Raw genomic sequence first — 25,599 nt, forward strand, 5'->3', positions numbered from 1 at the left:
TGAACTAAAGCTGACAAAACTGTTGCATCAGAGAATCACCAAAAAGCATGGAAAGTTAGGAATAACTATACAAAATATATTTCATTAACACTAACTCATCATATGACATACATCTATAAAGTATAGGGCAAAGGGCTAAAAAGGTAACACAGTGAGAATAAATTTAGTGAGACTAATAGTAAAAATCAATGGGCCAGGCACAGTGGCTCATGTCTGTAATCCCAGCACTTTGGGAGGCTGAGGTGGGCAGATCACCTGGGGTCAGGAGTCCAAGACCTGCCTGGCCAACATGGTGAAACCCCGTCTCTACTAAAAACACAAATATCAGTTGGGTGTGGTGGCGCACGCCTGTAATCCCAGCTACTCAGGAGGCTGAGGCAGGAGCATCGCTTGAACCTGGGAGGAAGAGGTTGCAGTGAGCTGAGATTGCGCCACTGCACTCCAGCTTGGGCAACAGAGCGAGATTCCATCTCAAAAAAAAAAAAAAATGAGATCACTATAGAGCCTCCTGACCTCCTGAATGGTTTTAAAAACTTTGCTCAAAGTAAGTGACACTTATTAGAAAGTGAGGAAATGGAAAAAGATTAAGTGTACTCAGTAGGACTGGATATCTATCTGATAGAACATTTTCTTCCAGGACTCCAAATAGAGTGGTCAAATGAAGGTTTAACACTGATCTCCAGGTAGGAGACCTGTGATCTTGTCCTACTTCTGCCACTGATTCCCTCTGACCTTGTGGTGACTCATGCTGGTGGGCAAGAATTTCTTCATCTGTAAAATGAGACAGAAAAATCTTTCTCCTTCTCCTCTCAAGGATATGGTAGAGGGAGATAAAAAGGGTCATATATATGAAAGAGATAATTTGGAGTTGGAGTAGGACCTAGTGCTTCCACTACGAATCATGATAGGACCTGAATGTCAGGAGCTGATGAAGGCCAGAGGATGTATTATTTCAGTTCACTTCAGTGTAAATACAGGGGGCCAAAGGGGAGCAGTGCTGGTGATGGTGGAAAAGGCAGACTTGGCACTGGTAGGCAAAGAGGTCCATGTGAAAGGTAAGAGGCATCTTAGGAGAAGTGCCCTGTTAGAAAAGGGCATACTATAATCCCCAACAAGTAGCTCTGCTCCTAGAAAACTGATGAAGACGTAACAGAGGTTTGGAATGAGAGAATTTGGTTTAAATATTGGTTCTGTCAATTCCTTTGAGTCCTTGGGAAAGTTAATCCACATTTTTGAGCCTCCGTTTCTTCCTTTCTAAAATGGAAATCTACTGCCAGCATTCGGTATCCATCTATGGCTGGATGAATAGATAATGGGATAACATAATTAAAACACCTGCCATACAAACTAACATAGTATTTCCTTTTCTCCACCCTCTTTACCTCTTTTCCTTCAGCTCCCCTAAACCTTTTCAGGTCCAGCTTTTTTGAGTGGCAAGTTTGAGAGGGCTCTTAGCTGGCAGGTGCCTCTAACTGGCCCTGCTCTTACCTAATTAGGGATGCACAGGAAAGGATCTTGGAAGGTGGAGAGGCTGGAAGATAGCTTGGTTTATGGAGAAATTTAACCACAGCTGTGGTTAGGTGGTTGACTTGGCTTTGGCTTGCTTTTTAATATGAACCCTTATGCACATATTTGAAAAATAATGTCTGCTTGTTTACTTTCTTTCTTAAAGGCTGAAACTGTTACACACATAAACCACAACCTGAATCATCTCATCCTGTTTCTGCAACCAAGGAAGTCATCATTCATTGTGACATCACGTTCGGGGACCAGGCAAATAGAGGTGAGGTCACAACATAGGAAAGTTGCTTGGTGTATAATTAGTGTGGGGAACACAGGGGGGTGGATTACAATGCACAAATTCTAATCCATAGCCTATAATTTGAGGGTTGGGTCAATCATAATCTGGGTGCAAGCACACCTACTTCCTTTTTTAATAAGGGAGAATATAGCTCTTGTTGCCCACAAGAGTTCTGAAAGTAGAAAATAATAAACCATATTCTTGAAGCCAGTACTGAATTATCAAAGCTGAAGGACGGGAAGCTAAAGAAAGATTAGGCAACTTGGGGTACAAATGGGTTCAAAATCCTCTCCGTCAGTATGACAAGTCTCTGGATACCAGTGACTTATTTGCCTTGGGGTGAGAGAAAACTCCATTTTCCATCAAGCTGGAGAAGCAGCCTTCGTTCTTCAGTCATGGATAAGGCTGCCACATTCAGGCCACTTATTAGGAGGTTAACAAGAAGATAAGACTACTCCTGTCACTAGTGACTAAACACGGCTCAGTAAGTTAACACACCTCTTCTGCCCATTTCAGCAGCCCATGTTTGGATTTTTAGGCCCTACTGGATTCCAAACAGTCACCATGGGAAGAGTGGGGTGATTCCAGGGCTGGAAGAGACAAGAAGAAGGGACAAGAATGCCTTCAGGGCTAGGTCGTCTTAGCTCTAGCATATCAGTGCTCTGGATCAGGCTTTCTGGACAGTCTTCAGAAAGCAGCATTATTACCTTTCGGCGAACAGTGCACCGGTGACACATCCACTCTCCAGGAGGTAACATTTCTTCACTCAGTGGAGGGTTACTGTGGGGAACAGACAAGGGCAAGACTAAGTAACTAGCCCTTTGAGGCAGTAGGAAAAGCCTAGCTAGGTTTTCATGTTCGTAAACTCCTATTGTGGACAGGTCTGCAGGACTGCTAGGGTTGTCTCCTCCTTCAAAATGCCTAAGTCAGCATCACTCATAATAACCTAAGGAGTGAGCATCCCTTCCCATGTCTCAAGAGACAGAAGTCAAATCCAGAGCTATTAACACTGGGTTTGTAGGGAAAGGTATAATAAAATAACTGAGAGGTCCTGAGTCTCGCTCTGTCGCCTGGGCTGGATTGCAGTGGCCGGATCTCAGCTCACTGCAAGCTCCGCCTCCCAGGTTTACACCATTCTCCTGCCTCAGCCTCCCGAGTAGCTGGGACTACAGGCGCCCGCCATCTCGCCCGGCTTGTTTTTTGTATTTTTTTAGTAGAGACGGGGTTTCACCGTGTTAGCCAGGATGGTCTCGATTTCCTGACCTCGTGATCCGCCCGTCTCGGCCTCCCAAAGTGCTGGGATTACAGGCTTGAGCCACCGCGCCCGGCCCACACTGTTTTCTTAAAGCCTGTTAGTGTAGGGCCAAGCTTTTCTAACTGCTGTTCAAAGCCCTGTCACATGGTCCCATTCCATCTTCCCAGACCCCTTCAGGTGCTCTTCCCACTAATCAAATGGAAGACTTCCTATTTCTTCCTCTAGAATACCCTTCCTTTAGAAAGCTATGCCTGTCAAAACTCTATTCATCCTTTCATATCTGCCTCAATCAGCTGTGATGGATTAAAGACAACTGCAAATTATTTGCTCTGCCTCCCATCCACAGGTAGTCCCTTTCCCTCCTCTTGAATTGTGCTTGTCTTATGACTTGCTTTGATCACAGAATGCAGCAGAGGTGACAATGTTGCAACTTCCAAAGCTGGGCCTTAAGAGATCTGCAGATTCTACTTTTTAAAAAATATGCTTGGAAAGTTCCATCTTAGAGCCCTGCTGTCATGCTATGAGAGAGGACATGGAGGAGACAAGGTATTCCAATCAACAGTTTTGGGTCGGGCGCGGTGACTCACACCTGGAATCCCAGCACTTTGGGAGGCTGAGGCTGGTGGATCACCTGAGGTCAGGAGTTCAAGATCAGCCTGGCCAACATGGCAAAACCCCATCTCTACTAAAAATATAAAAATTAGTCAGGTGTGGTGGCACATGCCTGTAATCCCAGCTATTTGGGAGGCTGAGGCAGAAGAATTGCTTGAACCTGGGAGGTGGAGGTTACAGTGAGCCAAGATCACACCACTGCACTCTAGCCTGGGCAACAGAGAACAAAAAACAAAAAAACAGCTTCAGCTGAACTCCAAGCCAACACACAGCAGCAACTACTGCTATGTGAGTGAGTCATGGTATGTGACATACCAGTTCAGTGAAGCCTCCAAATTACTGCAGTCCCAGCCAGCATCATGTGAAACAGAAAAGCCACCCAGCAGAGCCCAGGCAACCCTCAGAACTGTGAGAGATAATAACGAGTTTCTGTACCAGGCCACTGAGTTTTGGTGTCGTTTGTCACACAACAATAGATAACCAAACAGCTTTTCCATGAGTTCATATTACTCCTGTATCTTGGACCTCTTACCGCATGGTTTAGTTCTCTTTTGGCACTTCTCATGCTTTGCCCATTTCAGTAGTTCTCTTATTTATTTTATTAGAGGGACTAGGACAATGATTGGATCTCTTCCCTTCTTGTATCTTTATAATATAGAGGTTGTGCACACAGCAGATCACCTGAGATCAGAAGTTCGAGACCAGTCTGGCTAACATGGTGAAACCCCATCTCTACTAAAAATACAAAAATTAGCTGGGTGTGGTGGTGGGCACCTGTAATCCCAGCTACTTGGGAGGCTGAGGTAAGAGAATCCTTTGAACGCAGGAGGTGGAAGTTGCAGTAAGCTGAGATTACATCATTGCATTCCAGCCTGGGCAACAAGAGCGAAACTCCATCTCAAAATAAACAAACAAACAAACAAGCAAAAAACAGGCCAGGCATGATGGCTTAAGCCTGTAATCCCAGCACTTTGGGAGGCCAAGGCAGGCAGAACACGAGGTCAGGAGTTTGAGAACAGCCTGGCCAACATGGTGAAATCTTGTCTCTACCAATAATACAAAAATTAGCTGGGGGTGGTGGTGCGCACCTGTAGTCCCAGCTACTCAGGAGGCTAAGGCAGGAGAATGGCTTGAACCTGGGAAGCAGAGGTTGCAGTGAGCCGAGATAGTGCCACTGCGCTCCAGCCTGGGCGACAGAGCGAGACTCCGTCTCAAAAACAAAAAACAAAACAGACTACATCTGTGCTTAAGAAATTCCTATCTTTGATGCCGGGCGCAGTGGCTCACGCCTGTAATCCCAGCACTTTGGGAGGTGGAGGCGGGTGGATCACCTGAGGTCGAGAGTTCAAGACCAGCCTGACCAACGTGGAGAAACCCCATCTCTACTAAAAATACAAAATTAGCTAGGCATGGTGGCACACACCTGTAATCCCAGCTACTCGGGAGGCTGAGGCAGGAGAACCGCTTGAACCGAGGGGGCGGAGATTACGCTGAGCCGAGATCATGCCATTACACTCCAGCCTGGGCAACAAGAGTGAAACTGTGTCTCAAAAAAAAAAAAAAAAAAAAAAGAAATTCCTGTCTTTGGGTTCTTGGTTAAGTAACCTACTTGGAATGGTATGCAGGAAATTTTTCTTCAAAGAATGGGAGAAATAGTAAAAAAACAAAAACAAAAAAAAAACTTGAGTATTTTTACTATACAAGGACTCTCCTTATTTTCTCAGCACTTAAAGTTATGCTGTTTTACCATTTCCACATAAAATAGCACTTGACTTGGCAAATTTTCTTAGCTCCCTGTTTCCCCAGAGCCCTAAGCATACATGTCAGATGCCCGCCAAGGCTTCACAGCTCATTACTTCCCTTGCTTCCTGTTTCCTTAGTGAAATCTCAGGAGGATGCTTACCAGGAATCAGGAAACTGGAAAAACAATGGCCTGCTAGGACAGGTCTCCAAGCCCGAGAGGATCACAGGTGAATGTCACCTTAAGTCTCTGCTCATTCTTGCCAATGTAATTCTGCAAAAGGCCATATCTAAACTACCGAAATGCATGCAAGTAATTTTCAAAGGCCTACAGACTCTGCTATGCTTCAGTAGCTGTCCTATCAAGATTAACCCTGAAGGGTGTCACTTCTGATTCTGTTTCTCATCACTTCTGTTCATCTGCCCACTGGCTTTGTACCAAGATATCCTACATCAAACATTCAAAGTAGAGAAGGGTAAGGTAAGGTGGAATGGGCTTAGATCTTTCACCAAGACGTGAATGGTCTCTCGGCCACCCTTCAGGCTTTCCTCAATCTATTCTCAACCTTGCTGGCAGAATGATTATCCAAGACACAATTCCCATCATATCACTCTCCTGATTTAAAAGCCCTTCAATGATGCCCCTCCCTGACCCATTACAAGATAAAGTTCAAGCTCCTCAGTATTGAAGATAAGACCCCTGTGGCCAGAACCCTCTTCTTTCTCCAGCTCGATCAGTTGGCCGGCTCCCTACACAGCCCATACTGCTTCTCATTTGTTGTCTCTGCTTACTCCAGGGCTACTACCCACAACTACATTACTCTTCCCCAACTGCTTCACCTGGTAAACTCTTTATCTTTTGAGACTCAAGTCAGGTATTCTTTCCAGAAAGCTTTCTCTGAAAGTCTCTGGTTCGCCAGAGTACTTCTGCACCACGCTGTATTCAAACCATTACATGTCTGAATCCCCTTCTCCATGCCTCATTTGCCTTTGTACCTCCACACCCTGTACAATGCCTGGCATGTAGTAGGTACTCAATAAAGCTTTAAAGACTGGGGAACACTAAAGAATGGGCTTCTAGGAAGTGAGTGTAATCCTTCAAAGCTATGAGGCAAGGTAATGCAACTGGGCAGGCATCTGTTTTGTTGGTTAAGTCATACATGAAATTACTTATGTTTTCTAAGTTACCAACCAATGAGATAAAACAGGAGTCCAAGTCCATACTGGCAAACCTGAACCTACTGAACCATCCCACCTCTACTCATTTTATTCTTCTTTAAACAATTTGATTTTTAATCTCGTTTATCTTGACACAGGGGTAAAATACTTTTTAAAACTTGTATTAAGAGGCTCTCAGAAGTAGCATCTTTTTTTTTTTTGAGACGGAGTCTTGCTCTGTTGCCCAGGCTGGAGTGCAGTGGCCGGATCTCAGCTCACTGCAAGCTCCGCCTCCCGGGTTCACGCCATTCTCCTGCCTCAGCTTCCCGAGTAGCTGGGACTACAGGCGCCCGCCACGTCGCCCGGCTAGTTTTTTTTATTTTTTAGTAGAGACGGGGTTTCACAGTGTTAGCCAGGATGGTCTCGATCTCCTGACCTCGTGATCCGCCCGTCTCGGCCTCCCAAAGTGCTGGGATTACAGGCTTGAGCCACCGCGCCCGGCCAGAAGTAGCATCTTGCTGGTTTATTTTCTTTTTTCTTTTTTTTGAGATGGAGTTTCACTCTTGTTTCCCAGGCTGGAGTGCAATGGCGCGATCTTGGCTCACCGCAACCTGCGCCTGGCAGGTTCAAGTGCTTCTCTTGCCTCAGCTTCCTGATTACAGGCTTGCACCACCACGCCTGGTTAATTTTATATTTTTAGTACAGATGGGGTTTCTCTATGTTAGTCAGGCTGGTCTCGAACTCCTGACCTCACATGATCTGCCTGCCTCGGCCTCCCAAAGTGCTGGGATTACAGGCGTGAGCCACCATGCCTGGGCGTATCTTGCTGGTTTCTAAAGGATCACTTTTAGAGTTATCAAGTTTAAGAACACACCTCTGGCCGGGTGACATGGTGAAACCCCGCCTCTACTAAAAATACAAAAAATTAGCCAGGTGAGGTAGCATGCGCCTCCAGCCCCAGCTACTTGTGAGGCTGAGGTGGGAGGATCACCTGAGCCTGGGAGGTACAGGCTACAGTGAGCCGTGATCGTGCCACTGCACTCCAGCTTGGGCAACGGAGTGAGACCCTGTCTCAAAAATAACAACAAAAAACAAACAAACAAAGAAAACCACACATTTCTCAGAATTCTAGATAATGACCATAGGCTCCTTTTGTTAAGTCTGCCCTAAAGTATGGATAGGGGCTAAATTTAGGGAGTAGTCCAGGGAAACCCAAGCATTGTCTCCCAGATGAAGACAAAACATTTAAAAGACTGAGGCCATCATTCCAAAAATTTTTTTTTTGAGGAGCCTTGCTCTGTCGCCCAGGCTGGAGTGCAGTGGCGCGATCTCAGCTCACAGCAAGCTCCACCTCCCGGGTTCACACCATTCTCCAGCCTCAGCCTCCCAAGTAGCTGGGATTATAGGCGCCCGCCACCACGCCCAGCTAATTTTATTTATTTATTTATTTATTTTTATTTTTAGTAGAGATGGGGTTTTACTGTGTCAGCCAGGATGGTCTTGATCTCCTGACCTTGTGATCTGCCCGCCTGGGCCTCCTAAAGTGCTGGGATTACAGGTGTGAGCCACCGTGCCACGCCTGGCTAATTTTTATATTTTCAGTAGAGATGGGGTTTTACCATGTTGGCCAGGCTGGTCTTGACCTCCTAACCTCAAGTGATCCGCCCACCTCGGCCTCCCAAAGTACTGGGATTACAGGTATGAGCCACTGCACCTGGCCAAGGTCATCACTTCTTAAGATTTGCTTTTGTTTTTTTTTGAGATGTAGACTCACTGTATCACCCAGGCTGGATGGAGTTTAGTGGTGTGATCTTGGCTCACTGCAACCCCTACCTCCTGGGTTCAAGCGATTCTCCTGCCTCAGCCTCCCGAGTAGCTGGGATTACAGGTGCCCGCCACCATGTCCAGCTAATTTTTTTTTTTTTTTTTGAGACGGAGTCTCGCTCTGTCCACCAGGCTAGAGTGCAGTGGCGCTATCTCGGCTCACTGTAAGCTCCGCCTCCCGGGTTCCCGCCATTCTCCTGCCTCAGCCTCCCGAGTAGCTGGGACTACAGGCGCCCGCCACGGCGCCCGGCTTTTTTTTTTTTTTTTGTATTTTTAGTAGAGACGGGGTTTCACCGTGGTCTCGATCTCCTGACCTTGTGATCCGCCCGCCTCGGCCTCCCAAAGTGCTGGGATTACAGGCGTGAGCCACCGCGCCCGGCTGTAATTTTTTTTTTTTTAGAGATAGGGTTTCACCATGTTGGCCAGGCTGGTCTCGAACTCCTGACCTCAAGTAATCTGCCTGCGTCGGCCTCCCAAAGTACTGGGATTAAGGCGTGAGCCACTGCGCCTGGCCAAGACTATCACTTCTTAAGATTTGCTTTTTTTTTTTTTTGAGATGTAGTCTCGCTGTATCACCCAGGCTGGATGGAGTTCAGTGGCGTGATCTCGGCTCACTGCAATCCCTGCCTCCTGGGTTCAAGCGATCCTACTGCCTCAGCCTCTCGAGTAGCTGGGATTACAGGTGCCTGCCACCACGTCCAGCTAATTTTTGCTTTTTCAGTAGAGATGGGGTTTCACCATGTTGGCCAGGCTGGTCTCGAACTCCTGACCTCAAACGATCTTGCCTGCCTCGGCCTCCCAAAGTGTTGGGATTACAGGCATGAAACACTCGGCCCAGCCAAGATTTGTTGCTTTCTTAGGGACAGAATATGCATCTTGAAATAACAAATTTGAAAAGATGGTATCGGCCGGGCGCGGTGGCTCAAGTCTGTAATCCCAGCACTTTGGGAGGCCGAGATGGGCGGATCACGAGGTCAGGAGATCGAGACCATCCTGGCTAACATGGTGAAACCCCGTCTCTACTAAAAAAATACAAAAAATTAGCCAGGCGAGGTGGCGGGTGCCTGTAGTCCCAGCTAGTCGGGAGGCTAAGGCAGGAGAATGGCGTGAACCCGGGAAGCGGAGCTTGCAGTGAGCTGAGATCCAGCCACAGCACTCCAGCCTGGGCGGCAGAGTGAGACTCTGTCTCAAAAAAAAAAAAAAAGAAAAGATGGTATCTTGGGAGAAGGCAGTAATATCTAAGATTAGATGGATAGGAAAGAAAGATCTTAGAAAATGATCATCATGGGCACAGCTGGAACACAGGAATCACCCATTATAAAGCTTTCTCATGACCAGGTTTCCTCTCTGCTCCAAGCAATTAATTCCCTTCAAGCTATTTAGAAAGCAGCTTTTCAATTCAAACTTCTTTCTTTTTTTTGAGGCAGGGTCTCACTGTGTCACCCAGGCTGGAGTGCAGTGGCTCACTAGGCTTATGCAGTTCTCCCACCTCAGTCTCCTAAGTAGCTGGGACCACAGGCGCATAACACTACGTTGGGCTAAGTTTTGTATGTTTTGTAGACATAGGGTTTCACTAAGTTGCCGAAGACTGGGTCTTGAACTCCTGGTCTCAAACGATCCATTTGCCTCTGCCTTCCAAAGTGCTGGGATTACATGTGTGGGCCACTGTGGCCGGCTCAATGCAAATTTTTTAGAGGAAAGGGAGGAAGGGTTCCAGGAAAGACACTGTCACTGGGGTAGGCTCAGGAACCAATTCTGAAAGAGGCTGTTTTGCTCCATATCAGAAATACTGATGACAGGGAAAGGATTCCAGGGAGTAAGGAGATTCTGCAGCCTCATGGTACTCATGTATTTACTCTGAGGACTCCCCACCTCAGCTGCCCATCTCAAAACTCCTTCCGCAGCTGGGTGTGGTGGCTCACGCCTGTAATCGTAGCCCTTTGGGCGGCCAAGGTGAGTGGATCACTTGAGGTCAGGAGTTTGAGACCAGCCCGGCTAACATGGCAAAACCCTGTCTTTACTTAAAATACAAAATTTGGCTGGGTGTGGTGGTGTACACTTGTAGTCCCAGCTACGGAGGCAAGAGAATTGATTGAACCCAGGAGGTGGAGGTTGAAGTGAGCCCAGACTGCATTGAGTGTACTCTAGCCTGGGTGACAGAGCGAGACTCTTCCTAAAACAAAAACCAAAACCCCTCCTTCCTTGAAAGAATGGTATTCCCATAAGCCTAGTGTGCAACTCTGAAACAATTACAAGTACACAAGAGTCCTTAAATCATGATATGCTTGTCAAGAAAAAAAGACTCTGCCCTCGCTCCCTCTCATCCTCATGTATCAATGAAGGCAGGGTGCTGGAGGTCATCCTTTATTAAAAAAAATCATTAAAAGTTAAAAGTCATGTAACACTGAGATTACTTTACCAGAGTTTCAGCTGCTCAGCAGTGAAAACACTATAATGAGCAGATGCTGCTTTTGTAAAGACATCAATGTGTTTCTTAACCTAAAGCCTAGAAATAGCATAGTGATAATTTCATTGACATCTAGGTATTATAGTTCACAAAGTATTTTAACAGATGTTCTTATTTGATCTTCACTACCACACTCTGAGATAATTCTTATTTCCGTCTTATAGGTGAGGAAACTGACTTATCTAAAGCCACTAAGTAGCAGAGTTGGAATCCAAATCAAAGTTACTGGCTCTTTGAAATCTTGAGCCTAAGCTATTTTTGTTGTTGTTGTTTTGTTTATGGTTCACTCTCGGGATATGCTTCAGAGCCCAAGTTGTTTTTTTAAGAACCTTTAGTTTTCTTATTTCTGGGGTACACAGTGAAATATCCATCAGGGTACCCTCCTTAACCTCAAGGCTGAAAATTTCCTTCTGCATCAGTCAATATTTATTGAGTACCCATGACTTTCTCATCAGTGTACTAGGTACCACACTGAAAAATGAACGCAAAGCAAACAAATTATCATCTACCCCATCAAAAAAGTAGCCTAGGCCAGGCTGTGGCTCACACCTGTAATCCCAGCACTTTGGGAGGCTAAGGTGGGAGGATTGCTTGACCCCAGGAGTTAGAGGCCAGGCTGGGCAACTTGGTGAGACCCCATTTCTACAAAAAATACAAAAATGAGCTCATGTGGTGGCGTGCATCTGTAGTCCCAGCTACTTGGGAGGCTCAGGCAGGAGGATCACTTGAGTCCAGGAGGACAAAACTGAAGTGAGCGGTGTCCACACCACCGTAACCCAACCTGGGCTTCAGAGCAAGACCCTGCCTCAAAAAAAAAAGTAGCCTTGGGGAGAGAGGATCAAAATCATCCATCCACTCAAACATTATTGGATATTTATTTTAGGCTAGGCAATGTGTTACGTGCTGGTATTTCAGACATGGTTCTTGATTTTAGGAATCATGGGTTGGAGACAAGGTGAAAAGGACATGCAGGAATGAGACCATATATAATCAACTACAAACTGATTCTTACCATAAAGACCCATATAAAACTCAATTGCTTACAGATGCCAGAATCAACGAAGAGCCCCAAAGTTTGGACATTTGGTCCCTGAAGGTGACAATGGGCTTTTTCCTACTCTTTTCATAATTCAGAGCTATTTAACAAATGCTAATTCAGCCAGTGAGCCTTTAAAGACAGTGAAGTTAAGGATCGTGAGGAGTTCAGGAGGAAGCCATAGTTTCAGAAGCTGGTATATTTCTGCATTTTGATAAAATACCTGATAAAAGGAAGGTTCTAGGAATGGGGACATTTCTCCTGAAAATGAATGCTTAAGTCTGTCTAGAGCACAATAGTGTTTGAACCTTTCTTTTCTTCCTTCCTTCTTTTTTTTTTTTTTTTTGGAGATGGAGTCTTGCTCTGTTGTCCAGGCTGGAGTGCAATGGTGCGATCTCTGCTCACTGCAACCTCTGCCTCCCGGGTTCAAGCGATTCTCCTCTGGAGTAGCTGGGATTACAGGCATCCGCCACCATGCTCAGCTAATTTTTGTATTTTTAGTAGAGACGGGATTTCACTATCTTGGTCAGGCTGGTCTCAGACTCCTGTCCTAAGGTGATCTACCCGCCTCTTCCTTCCAAAGTGCTGGGATTGCAGGCGTGAGCCACTGCACCCAGTGTGTTTGAACCTTTCAATTCCTTCTGAGAATTATCTGAGTACTTGGGATGGTGAGCCCTGGAATAGCTGTCTTCTGTACCCGAGCTGGCTTGTCTTGGGAGCTTTTTAGCCAACAGGTCAAGGACCTCTACTTTATTTTCTGGCTTCAAAAGAGCACAGCCTGCATTGCTATGAGACAGGCATTCTTTTCCATAGGCAGAAATGACGGTGCCCTCTGAAGACAGAGCTCTTGCAGAATATCTTTCCATCTTCACTACTGTTGATAAGTTTCCTTCCAGATCATTTGTTAAAAGGCCCTGGTCTACAACCTCTGCCTCCCGGGTTCAAGAGATTGTTGTGCCTCAGCCTCCTGAGTAGCTGGAATTACAGGCATGCACCACCACACTGGGCTAATTTTTGTATTTTTAGTAGAGATGGGGTTTCACCATGTTGGCCAAGCTGGTCTTGAACTCCTGACCTCAAGTGATCTGCCCTGCTCGGCCTCCCAAAGTGTTGGGATTACAGGTGTGAGCCACCACTCCTGGCCCTAGCTCACTATTTTAACCACTAGCTGATCTTAAAGACATGTTGTTAGTTATAAAGCTGTTCATAACAATAAAGCCCTGAATCTTCAGACTGTACATTCAATTGGAGGATATATTTCTCAGTTTGGTGTGGCTCTCCACGAGGCCTAGAGGGCCTACAAAGTGTTACGAGTAATATTTACATACAAACCAATTCCTAAAGCCAACCTCTGCAGCATGACTCCAACATACCTAGACTTCCATAAACAAATCCAAATGGCCCATATCTAATGCTGAGAAGGGTATTTAGATCAGTCTATTTCTAGAGTCATCAAGGAGAAAATCACAAACACACATCCCTCAGCTAACTGTAATGCCTGTACTGACAGACCTCTGTTTCAAAGATTCAAATCAAAGCCCAGAGCCTGATGATCCCAACTGTTAGCCCAAGGATAAAGTCCAGTTTTAATTTAGAATGCCTTGCATTAACTAATAAGGCTGCAGCTCAACACTGCAAGTGGAAGATGTTGGTAGTTGTCATGGTTCTTGGCTCTCTAATTAAGAGGATCTATTTCAAGCCATATACCAATGTGGTTGATCTGAGTCTAACCTTACTCACCTCCCTTGCCTATTAATACACGTGAACCTGCACGACATTAACATTTACTTCAGATTTAGTCGCTACCAGTGGGACCTGTTGCTCCACAGCACCATGTTAATTATCCATCCAGCACAAGCAGTTTCTCAATCTGGAAATGGAGGGAAGAGGGAGGATGGGGGAATAAGAGAACAAAGGGAAGAGGCGAGAGGTGGAGAGAAAGCGATCGGGAAGCAAAAAGACTGCCTTTTATTTTAGAGACCTTTTTTGTGTGTCACAACATGTAGATAAAAATGGTATTGGGGGCCGGGCGCGGTGGCTCAAGCCTGTAATCCCGGCACTTTGGGAGGCCGAGACGGGCGGATCACGAGGTCAGGAGATCAAGACCATCCTGGCTAACACGGTGAAACCCCGTCTCTACTAAAAAATACAAAAAAAAAAAACTAGCCGGGCGAGATGGCGGGCGCCTGTAGTCCCAGCTACTCGGGAGGCTGAGGCAGGAGAATGGCGTGAACCCGGGAGGCGGAGCTTGCAGTGAGCTGAGATCCGGCCACTGCAATCCAGCCCGGGCGACAGAGCGAGACTCCGTCTCAAAAAAAAAAAAAAAAGGTATTGGGCTCTGGACTTTTTTTTTTTTTAAATATATATGAGGTTACTGATGTGTTGCTTATAACTGTCCACCCACCTAAGCGACACTGACATTTTAACACTTGAGCCAAAGGCAGTCTGAGACACGTGAAAATCTCACTTAACCAAATTAAAAGCTTTGGTGTATATCTTAGTCCAAAAGAAAGCAAGTAGATGAAAAATATTTAAGAAAAAGCACACTCCATTTTCTCTTTCTGGATTAACAAAATAATTCTATTTAATACAAATACTTAACAGGAACATTATGTAAATAGCATACCCATATACAATATACCAACAGCCTACTAAGCGGGTTATCTTCCAAAAGAGGTCAGTCACATGAACTGGTAGGGTCCTTCTTGTCAGAACCTGTAATTCTTCAGGAATCAGAAGCTCTCTAGCCATCTATGGCAGTTTCAGTTGAAATAAAACATCAGTTGGACTAAGAAAGAGTTCACTGCCCCTACCATCATCTGTATGCATCCCCACCCTTTTTTTGGTAGGGGAAGAGGTGTTCAGCCAACAAACAATAGGACTGAGCAGTTTTGATTTTTAATTTCACAGTTCACGGGGCTCATCCATCCATCTGAGGACCACTACCAGATAAAAATCCTGCAATTGGCCGGGCGCGGTGGCTCAAGCCTGTAATCCCAGCACTTTGGGAGGCCGAGACGGGCGGATCGCGAGGTCAGGAGATCGAGACCATCCTGGCTAACACGGTGAAACCCCGTCTCTACTAAAAACTATAAAAAAAAAACTAGCCGGGCGACGTGGCGGCGCCTGTAGTCCCAGCTACCCGGGAGGCTGAGACAGGAGAATGGCATGAACCCGGGAGGCGGAGCTTGCAGTGAGCTGAGATCCGGCCACAGCACTCCAGCCTGGGTGACAGAGCGAGACTCCGTCTCAAAAAAAAAAAAAAAATTCCTGCAATTATATTTAGTGGCACTATGTAAGACAAACTGCAAAACATAATACGTGCTCAGAACAAGACTACTCTCCTTCAGACTGGCCCTGCGCCCCTCAGCCAGTTCAGAAAATGTGTTGGTACTAGCCAAAATGGGGAGTGAAGGTGATCACTGAAAGGACCACAATCATGCCTCAGCCTCCTAGCAGCCATCTTGCTCTATATAGGGACCCATGAGCACAGAGAACCAGCCTTTTAAAAATGAAAACAAACTTATGTCCTGAAAAGCTAAGTGGTGCTGGGTAAAGTTTAATTTAAATTAAAAGTTGCATTAATACACCCAAATTTTAAAGTGTATGCTTTGAGGGAACGTTTAATGAAATTTAAATGTCAGCAGAATAGCAAGCTTCCGCTGGACACTTGTGTGGGCATCAGCTTTTCTCTTCAAGTATGGCCTGTCTTTTGCAGGAAGATAGCTATACTGAAGAATATTAAAGAGATGGAGAAAATTCATACAGTCCCTCAACCTCAATCCCTTATCCTCCTTCATCCTGGCTACCGACTCAAATACCACTAACGCCACAATAAAAAGGTACAAGGACTGCTGGTTTTTTCATGCAAAGCCTTAGTGAGAGTGTTAACCAGGAAACGGATGAAGTGCCAGGCCATTACAAATGCCCCATTGAGAAACTTAGCTAGTTGCGTCACTTCCACAGGCAAACAATCCTTTTAAACTGGCTGACTGTGCCCCCAAGTTTTATCGCCTTCTTTGTAGAGCTGGCTAGTGGCATCTTCCCAGTAAAGGACACCTGGATACGAGTGTTATTAGTTAGTACAGGGAAAAAAGGAAGGACGGAGAGTAGAGCACTAACATTTATACCAGTCGTTTGCCTCTGCTAACTTTTCTACAAGCTGAGCCTCAGTGCCAAGGGCCTGATCTATCACTAGCCTGGTTTGGCTATTCTTGCAATTCTGGCTTCTCTGCAAAGAAAGATGGGCCGGGGTGCAAACATTTTAAAAAGGGGCTTCATTCATTCACCTCATGATAGATGCTACAGCCCACATGTTTTGGAAAAGGGACAAAATTCTGGCCTCAACAGTAATTTTCTAACACTCTTGGGAACATTCCATTGGAAGGAAGAACCAACAACTGTCAACTCTGTATTCTGGAAGAGTCTCAGAGGTATGGAAAACTGGGTATTATTCTATTGCCAAATTTTAGCAGACTATCAAGAAAAAGGAAATAGCCAGGTGACACACTTCTTGCAGACACAGCTCAGGAATCTGGGCCAGTTTACTGTTTATATATATTGGACTTAAAATTCCATAAAGCCTCAGAAAACAAAAAATACTAACAATGTATTTAAAACTCAATAAAATCAAGATAGCAGGTTTCTTTCTTTCTTTCTTTTTTTTTTGAGATGGAGTCTCACTCTGTCACCCAGGTTGGAGTGCAGCGGCACGATCTCAGCTTACTGCAATCTCCGCCTCCCGGTTCAAGTGATTCTCCTGCCTCAGCCTCCTAGCAGCTGGGATTACAGACGCGCGCCACCACACCAGGCTAATTTTTGTATTTTTAGTAAAGATGGGGTTTCACCATGTTGGTCAACTTGGTCTTGAACTCCTGACCTCGTGATCCGTCCACCTCAGCCTCCCAAAGTGCTGGGATTACAGGCATGAGCCACTGCACCCGGCCTCAGAGCAGGTTTCTACTTAAGACCCGGTTGTTTTTTCCTAAGCAGGGACTTCTGTTTAATTTACCCTCCCCTGACAGGGTCAATAAAAACAGGAAAGAGGGAGAATAATATTATTTGGGCCATGCCAGCATAGGGATTATACCCGCCTTATTTTACCCTTACCTTCTCCCATCCCCCACTTCTACTCATAAACATCAAAGCTCCCCACCCTACAGGACTGAAGTAATCTCCTGGGCATGCTGTCAAACTGTGCTGCCGTGGTTTGATGCCACAGCTCAGTGTGACTTGGGCTTCCAAAGCCTTCCGGTTATACCCACCAGTGACCTATTTATGAGTTGAACATACTTCTCCAGAGCCATGATTTTCCCCTTTGGTCCAATTTTCTTTCAGATGGTCCCTAACCAGAGAATGATCACCCTAAAGGTCTGCATGTTTACACACAAATGGTGAGATCTGAGGAGAGCCCTCAAAGAAAGGCAGCAAGCATATAAACCTTGGACATGCTATAACAAATAAAATGGAGATACTTTTCTTAACATACAGCTTACTTCAACACCAACAAACTGTAGCCCGCAGTCAGATGTCTGATATCATAGAATTAGGCATTTCCTTTGGTATGACAGTTTGCTAAGTTAAAATGGCTAAGTGTCACCCATGCCAGGCAAAACCACAAGGACCACAAAGGAGGGATACAGCAAAACAAAAATGACAAAGCAAAGTAATATTTATTAAAAAGTCAAAATTACTGACAACTCTCCCTACATTTTAGATGATACTTTGGCAAAAAATGGCAAATAAGATCAAGGAAAGTTAAATATAGCCAACCTATGTATAGAACTATGACAAGTTACAGGTGTAGACACATTTAATGAGATTAATGGAGTATATTTTTCACAATTATAATGTATTCTGACCAGTAATTGATGACTGCTAATTGAAAAAGTTCACTGTAGAGTCTTCCTCTAAAACTGAGAATCAGCAGAACTATGATGGTTTAGTGAACGTGGAAATTAACAAACACTCAGCTCATCACAGAAGCCTAGGGGTAGTGGAAAGAAAAGCAAGAGTAGGTCACCATTGCCTGATTTCATAATGCAGAGGCTTCTTTAAACTCACTTGAAGCTCTGTGCATTTCATTAGTTTCTCTGCTCTGTTCTCTGCACAAATGTAGACAGGAGAAAAATAATATTCAACATCCCTCTGAGGATCATAGCTGAGTAAAAAAGGTGCTTGTGCTGCCACAAACAGGGGTCCACCTGGACCTCAAGCTTGCTAGCAATTCTGAGAAGTTCTCTTATCCCTGCCTGGCTTGGAGGTAAAGTGATGTCTTTGGGCTACGGTTAAATTCAAACCCTGCAGAGTACTCTTTTGCTCACTCAAGCTTATTTCAAAAAGAGCCTCACGCAGAGAGCCTGGATCAGTGGGAAAGACTGACGCTACATTCAGGCATGGAGTTTCTCCCTGCCCTGCTGTTACTCTATATGTCTTTTGTCCTGTCAAGGCTGAGAAACATTTCCTGGGAGATATCCTGTACAATTTGTCAGAAAACAGGGGAGAGGTACAAATTAAACACCAAAGTGATTAACTGAAAAGAAAGCAAATGTAATTAGGGGAAAAGAAATTCTACCTTGTGTTCGTGTTAACAAAGGTATCATCCACTTGTTATAACCCAGATATCATTTTTGTTCCCCAACTAGTGTTTACCTTTGCCTGTCTCTTATCTATAATACCACTAGGAATTACATAGCAGTGAGAAAAGGAAATGGGTCAGCCTCCGGCTTTCAAGTAGTTTAGTGAGCATTTATGTAGTATGATTATAGCAAAAGGGAAAGTAGGCAGCAGAGCAAAAGGGACTCACTCTTTGAGTGAGCAAGTTGAGTTTTTCATTACTTTGAAAGTGGCATCAACCTGCAAGGTGCACTTGTAATTTACTTATTGTGAATTCCACAACAGCTCTATGTAGTAGTCAAGTTCCTTCTTGCTGATGGGTCAACTCATGTATTCCTCCTTTTATTAGTGTCTATTGTACACCTCAGCTTTTGCCTCATACAAAATGTGCTAAAACCTCATCTTTGTTCTTATTTGCTGAGACAACTTAGATTTAGGAATAACTTTAGGCTTAAAGGATGAGGATTTTGATATCTGGAAATGGCAGGCAGAAAAAGGAATCACATTCCCATTCTTCTTAACTGCTCTCAAGTCATGGGAAAAGCAGTCAGCTAGTGACCTGTGCATGCGTCCTGGGCATGGTGACAAATTTGCGATACCAAAGTGCCTTTCTGAAATTTGGTCTAGGACTTGCACTGAATACAATGTCCTCCTCTTTCAGGAAACTGGCAGGGGGACAGCTGTACTCCTGTCCTGTGTTCTCTTGGGAGGCACGCATTATGCAGAGGTTCTCTTCTAAGTGTCACTCATTGAATGGCAATGCGCTGGCCATGTTGTACTCCCTGGGGCCTCTAAGTCAAAGGAGGAGCCCAGTGGAGGGGGGAAAACAGACTTTTTTTTTTTTTTTTTTCCTGTTCTGGTGACTTAAAATGCTGGCATCTTAAAACTTGAATGCATTTCCAGGAGCCTGTGCTGCATTAATGTACAAGGGCTACCATAAACCCAAACATAATCTTTTACCAGGGTGGCCTACTTAACTGTATACTCAAGGAATTGTCTCTGTGTTGGGGTTGGGACAAGAAAGTTGAGAGATGGATTTCAGTATGTTTAGCCATTATCAAAAGCCAAGAGTATTAATGTATTTTCTATTACTTTTCACTTGTGGGAGAAAAGATACACCCATTTCTGTTCAAGAAGCAGGACATCTGCATTTTTAGGTAGCAAAAATCCTCTTGGGAGGATCAAAGCAGATGGTTTCTTTTTTTTTTTTTTTTTGAGACGGAGTCTCGCTCTGTCACCCAGGCTGGAGTGCTGTGGCCGGATCTCAGCTCACTGCAAGCTCCGCCTCCCGGGTTCACACCATTCTCCTGCCTCAGCCTCCCAGGTAGCTAGGACTACAGGCGCCGCCACCTCGCCCGGCTAGTTTTTTGTAGTTTTTAGTAGAGACGGGGTTTCACCGTGTTAGCCAGGATGGTCTCGATCTCCTGACCTGGCGATCCGCCCGTCTCGGCCTCCCAAAGTGCTAGGATTACAGGCTTGAGCCACCGCGCCCGGCCACAGATGGTTTCTTTTTATGATCCATATAAAACTGTCAGGTAAATATTCTCTGCACTCTCTATTTACTGTTATCTGGGCTTATATAAAGATACAAATAAACAGGTGAGTTTGCTGCAATATACAAACAACTTTTTGTTTTTATTAATTGGACTCAAAAGACAGCACAGTTTAATTGACCTGAAATTATTTCCACTACAACCAATAAAACTGAGACAATTAAAATCTCTCTTTTTTTTTTTTTCTTTGAGATGGAGTTTCACTCTTGTTGCCCAGGCTGGACTGCAATGGCGTGATCTTGGCTCACTGCAACCTCCACCTCCCGGGTTCAAGTGATTCTTCTGCCTCAGCCTCCCGAGTAGCTGGGACTATGAGGCGTGCATCACCACGCCCGGCAAATTTTTTTTTTTTTTTGAGACGGAGTCTTGCTTTGTCGCCCAGGCTGCAGTGCAGTGGCGCGATCTCGGCTCAATGGAAGCTCCGCCTCCTGGGTTCACGCCATTCTCCTACCTCAGTCTCCCAAGTGGCTGCGACTACAGGCACCCGCCACCATGCCCGGCTAATTTTTTGTATTTTTAGTAGAGACGAGTTTCACTGTGTTAGCCAGGATGGTCTCAATCTCCTGACTTCGTGATCCGCCCGCCTCGGCCTCCTAGTGCTGGGATTACAGGCGTGAGCCACTGCGCCCAGCCTCTAATTTTGTATTTTTAGTAGAGATAGGGTTTCACCATGTTGGTCAGGCTGGTCTCGAACTCCTGACCTCAAGTGATCCACCCGCCTCGGCTCCCCAAAGTGCTGGGATTACAGGTGTGAGCCACTGCCCCCAGCCAAAATCTTCTTTCTTAAACTAGTGTCCTCCAAGTATGAGAAGTGCTCAAACACAGAAATTCTGTTGTGGCTAGTGGGTGACAGGTGAGCATCCTATCTAAAGACAGCTGGTGGATTCCTTGTACTTCCTCTAAGGCAACAATACAGCTTTAGACTTCTTGGCTAGGAAGGGACATCCAGAAAAGTTGAAACAGCAATATACCAAATCACATCGTTAAGGTTCTCTTCACTGGGATGTACCATCCTGACTGGAACTCACAGAAGAAATTCTTCATTTACTGACATTACAGAGATAATACAGGCATAGATATTAAAGTGTGCTTAAATCAACCATCTTTTGTTAGGTTAAGATTCAAAAATAAAAAATAGAGGCTGAGGCAGGAGGATCAGTTGAAGCCAGGACAGGAGTTTGAGAATAGCCTGGGTAACACAGTGAGACCCTATCTCTACAAAAAAAGAAAAAAATTAGCCGTGTGTAGTGGCAAATGCCTGTAGTCCCAGTTACTCAGGAGGCTGAGGTGGGAGGATTGCTTGAGCCTAGGAGTTGGAGGTTACTGTGAGTTATGACTGTGCCACTGCCCTCCAGCCTGGGAGACACAGCAAGACTGCCTCTAAAAATAAATAAATAGGCCGGGTGTGGTGGCTCACACCTGTAATCCCAGCACTTTGTGAGGCCGAGGCGGGCACATCACGAGGTCAGGAGTTTGAGATCAGCCTGACCAACATGGTGAAACCCCGTCTCTACTAAAGATACAAAAATTAGCTAGGCGTGGTGGCGGGTGCCTGTAATCCCAGTAACTCAGGAGGCTGAGGCAGGAGAACTGCTTGAACCTGGGAGGTGAAGGTTGCAGTGAGCTGAGATCACACCACTGTTACTCCAGCCTGGGCAACAGAAGGAGACTCTGTCTCAAAAAAAAAAATAAATAAAAATATAAATAAATAAATAAATAAATAAATAAATAAAAAGATGGGGGAAGTGTAAAGACAACCCACAAAATGGAAGAATACTTGAAAATCATATATGTGACAAGGAACTTATATTTACAACATATAAAGAACTCTCATAACTCAATTAAAAAACCGAACAACTCAATTAAAAATGGACAAAAATCTGAACAGACATCTCCAAGTAAACATACAAATGGCCAATAACCACATGAAAAAAAGCTTAACATCACTAGCCTTCAGGGAAATCTGATTCAAAACTACAATGTGATACCACTTCATGCTCACTAGGATGGCTTTAACCAAGAAGGCAGAAAATAACAAGTGTTATCAAGGAAGTGGAGAAACTAGAACCCTCCTATGCTACTGGTGGGAAAGTAAAATAATGCAGCTTCTTTGGAAAACGGGTAGTTCCTCAAAAGGTTAAGAGTTACCATAAGAGCCAAAAAATTCCGCCTCTAGGTGTACATCCAAGAGAAATGAAAACTTGCACATAAAAACTTGCACCCTGGCTGGCGTGGTGGCTCACACCTGTAATCCCAGCACTTTGGGAGGCTGAGGCGGGCAGAGATCACTTGAGGTTAGGAGTACGAGACCAGTCTGACCAACATGGTGAAACCCCGTTTCTACTAAAATTACAAAAATTAGTCAGGTGTGGTGGCAGACATCTGTAATCCCAGCTACCCTGGAGGCTGAGGCAGAAGAATCGCTTGAACCTGGGAGGTAGAGGCTGCAGTGAGCTGAGATCACTCCACTGCACTTCAGCCTGGGCAACGAAGCTAGATTCTGTCTCAAAAAACAAACAAACAAAACCAAAACTAACAACAAAGAAAACTGGCACCCAAATGTTCACAACATTATTTACAACACCAAAAAGCAGAAGCAACTCAAGTGTCTATCAACTAATGAACTAATAAATAAAATGTACATCCATACAATGGAATATTGTTTAGCCATTAAAAAGCTATGTAAGTATTGATAAATGCTACAACCAGGATGAACCTTGGAAAGATTCACTGAGCTCCACAAGTAATTTTAGGTATCACTTGTACTTTCACTCAGGTTAACAAAAACCAGTGTTTCATTCAACACATTAATAGTGACTAGTTGAATTTCTTTTAAATTAAGATTAGACAATTTATTGAATATTACTGATTTAACTTTCAAAAATACTCCTGGAGGCGTACTTGACCAAGAACTTACAACAGACCAACATGTATCCCATCTCCAGATTCAAATGAAAGCAGTACCTAAATATTCCTTTGAACCTTTATATCTATTAAAAACATACAAGTCATTTACAAAGGCCAAAACTGTCCTAATATATTATTAGTGGAGCTATCTATAAAGTACTTTGAGAGCCTTAAGGAACAGCAGCAGATTGATGAGAGTATAACTGCATCCTACCTTTTATTGAGTATGGTAATTAATTTTGGAACAGGCCTTAAGTGAAAAATTTCCTGTAACAGTACTACTAAGTACTTGCCTTACTTTACACAAAAACCATAATCTTTCAAGAGTATAACCTCCTTTTCCACTTTAAATATTTCTGAGACTTGCACTCATTTCATAAGAAGCCCCTGAGCCCTACATTAAGAAGCATGCATCTGAACCTGAGTTAAAATTGAACATTACTGTATCTTCCCTATTTAGGTGGACCATTAAGACAACATGACACAGGAGGCTAAGGCAGGAGAATCACTTGAACTGGGAATGTGGAGGTTGCAGTGAACTGAGACCACGCCACTGCACTCTAGCCTGGGCAACAGAGTGAGACTCTGTCTCAAAAAAAAAAAAAAAAAAAAGACAATACGACATACCTAGATTCCAATTCAACACAGAAAATGCAAAACAAATAAATAAAATAAACATAAAACCAAATTAGGTTTGTTTACTGTGGAATCATTTTACTATTGATGGGGCTGGGTGAGGAGATGGAATCTAGACGTTGTCACCTCCAGTTCACCAGTGCCAGGCTTCTAAGCACTTATAATATCAAAAACAACATACTGACAAGATGTTAAAATTAATGTATTTTAATCCATCACTTGCCTGATATTATTCTAATGAGGAGCTAAACACAAGAAAATCAGAAAAACCACCTCCTTAAAAGTTCAAACAGGTTGGGCATGGCAGCTCTCTCTTGTAATCTCAATACTTTGGGAGGCCAAGGCGAGAGGATTCTTGACCTGCCTGGGCAGCATAGTGAGACCCTGTTTCTACAAAAAAATTTTTAAAAATTAGCCCAGCATGGTGGAACATTCCTGTGGTCCCAGCTCCTTGGGAGGCTTAGGTGCGAGGATCACTTGAGCCCAGAGTTTGAGGCTGCAGGGAGCTAGGATCAAGCTTTGGAGACCCTGTCTCCAAAAACAAACAAACAACCCCACTTCAAACATCAAACATTTTCTGCAAGGCAGTTTTCTATTCTATGTGTGAAACCTTTGTTACGACTCACTGAAAACATGCAAAACTCCAAGCTGAGCTTAGTTTTGCCTGTGCACAGAGACCTTTTTACTCTCATTCTTCGAAAACCTCAATTTGGATCTCGCTGCCAACACCAGAGAGAGGAAAGCTGGCCAACAATTCCAAATATAACATGCGGAGGCAAATGCTACAGAAATCTGTCTGACAGGAAGGGACCATGCTGAGGTCTGCTGAGGTAGATGCACTTCTCAATCGGACCATTTTGGTCCCTCAGTCTGTTTGGAGCAAAATGCCATGAGAAGGCAATCACAGGAAACCAGCCAGTTTTATCATCCTGATTACTGATGCCCCATGGTATTCACTCTGTCAGTGACAACAATCCTGATCTCAAACAGAAAGATGGGTCAGTGGCAACTAAAGCTGAACTGGTTATTCTAATTTTCAACAGATTTTTTGGGATCAGTTCAGTGACCAGAACTTTCAGAAAGCTCAACTCATGGCATGATAATTATGATGAAGTCAGGTTCACCAAGGGACACTTAAAAACATCTCTTTCCACGGCTGGGCGTGGTGGCTCATGCCTGTAATCCCAGCTCTTTGGGAAGCCGAGGTGGGCAAATCATGAGGTCAGGAGTTCGAGACCAGCCTGACCAACATGTTGAAACCCTGTCTCTACCAAAAGTACAAAAAAATTAGCCAGGCCTGGTGGCATGCGCCTGTAATCCCAGCTGCTCAGGAGGTTGAGAAAGGAGAATTGCTTGAGCCCAGGAGGCAGAGACTGCAGTGAGCTGAGATCGCGCTACTACACTCCAGCCTGGGCGACAGAGCAAGACACAGTCTCAAAAAAGCAAAAACAAAAACAAAAAAAACCATACACACATCTCTTTCCAATTCTCTAGGGACAGGTTTAGTAACCCCTACTATCACTCTGAATAATTGATAAACCAGTTAAACTTGGATAAAATGATTACACTATCACTTAATCAAAAACAAAGACATCAGTTCTTCAAGTTTAATTCTTCGGTGAAGTCATGGTACTGAGCACAAGACAATTAATTCCTTCACCCAGAGAATCATTACAGAAAATCCAGAAATAGGGCTCCCAGTCTAACTGGGAAGAGATGATGTGCCTCATACAAAGCACTGGCTCCTGAGAAAACACAGAGCAATTAAAACAGCTTATTTGACTAGTCATTTCCTTACTATTTATCTTAGAAAGATCCCCTGTGGTTTATAGCTATGTCACTAAGCCCAGGAGGTAAAGTTTGCCTAGAACCACTTCTGGAACACTGTACTGGATTCCGTTCACAGTGAGGCAGACTGGCAAGGAATACTAGAGACTGAAAAAAGACATCCCACAAAGCTTTGGATGGAGAACCACAGCAGCACTGCAATTAATA

At 44.5% G+C, this 25,599-nt stretch overlaps 1 protein-coding gene and 1 long non-coding RNA gene across 8 annotated transcripts in view; one reads left to right on the top strand and one right to left on the bottom strand.

The window, feature by feature from the left end:
* PHF12 (PHD finger protein 12) overlaps positions 1-25,599 on the bottom strand; it is a 49,475-nt gene that overhangs the window by 19,055 nt on the left and 4,821 nt on the right. For 2 of the 3 annotated variants that reach the window (XM_033181859.1, XM_033181861.1), the window contains one exon: positions 2,509-2,581. In XM_033181859.1, the coding sequence (XP_033037750.1) occupies positions 2,509-2,581 (73 nt within the window). Of the gene's footprint in view, positions 1-2,508; positions 2,582-21,032; positions 21,232-25,599 lie in introns of those variants that run through there. The other variant, XM_033181862.1, reaches the window with a different exon arrangement.
* Positions 495-24,791, top strand: LOC117066455. 5 transcript variants are annotated; one of them, XR_004430339.1, is made up of 4 exons: positions 495-683; positions 1,673-1,783; positions 5,549-5,638; positions 14,804-14,855. It is a non-coding gene; the product is annotated as an uncharacterized LOC117066455 (long non-coding RNA). The 5 variants fall into 5 exon arrangements; XR_004430337.1 differs by lacking the exon at positions 14,804-14,855 and adding an exon at positions 23,429-24,791 and having other exon boundaries at positions 497-683; XR_004430341.1 differs by lacking the exons at positions 5,549-5,638; positions 14,804-14,855 and adding an exon at positions 2,318-2,515 and having other exon boundaries at positions 505-683.

The sequence above is a fragment of the Trachypithecus francoisi genome, unplaced genomic scaffold, assembly GCF_009764315.1.
Source record: "Trachypithecus francoisi isolate TF-2019V2 unplaced genomic scaffold, Tfra_2.0 Lachesis_group20, whole genome shotgun sequence".
NCBI lineage: Eukaryota > Metazoa > Chordata > Mammalia > Primates > Cercopithecidae > Trachypithecus > Trachypithecus francoisi.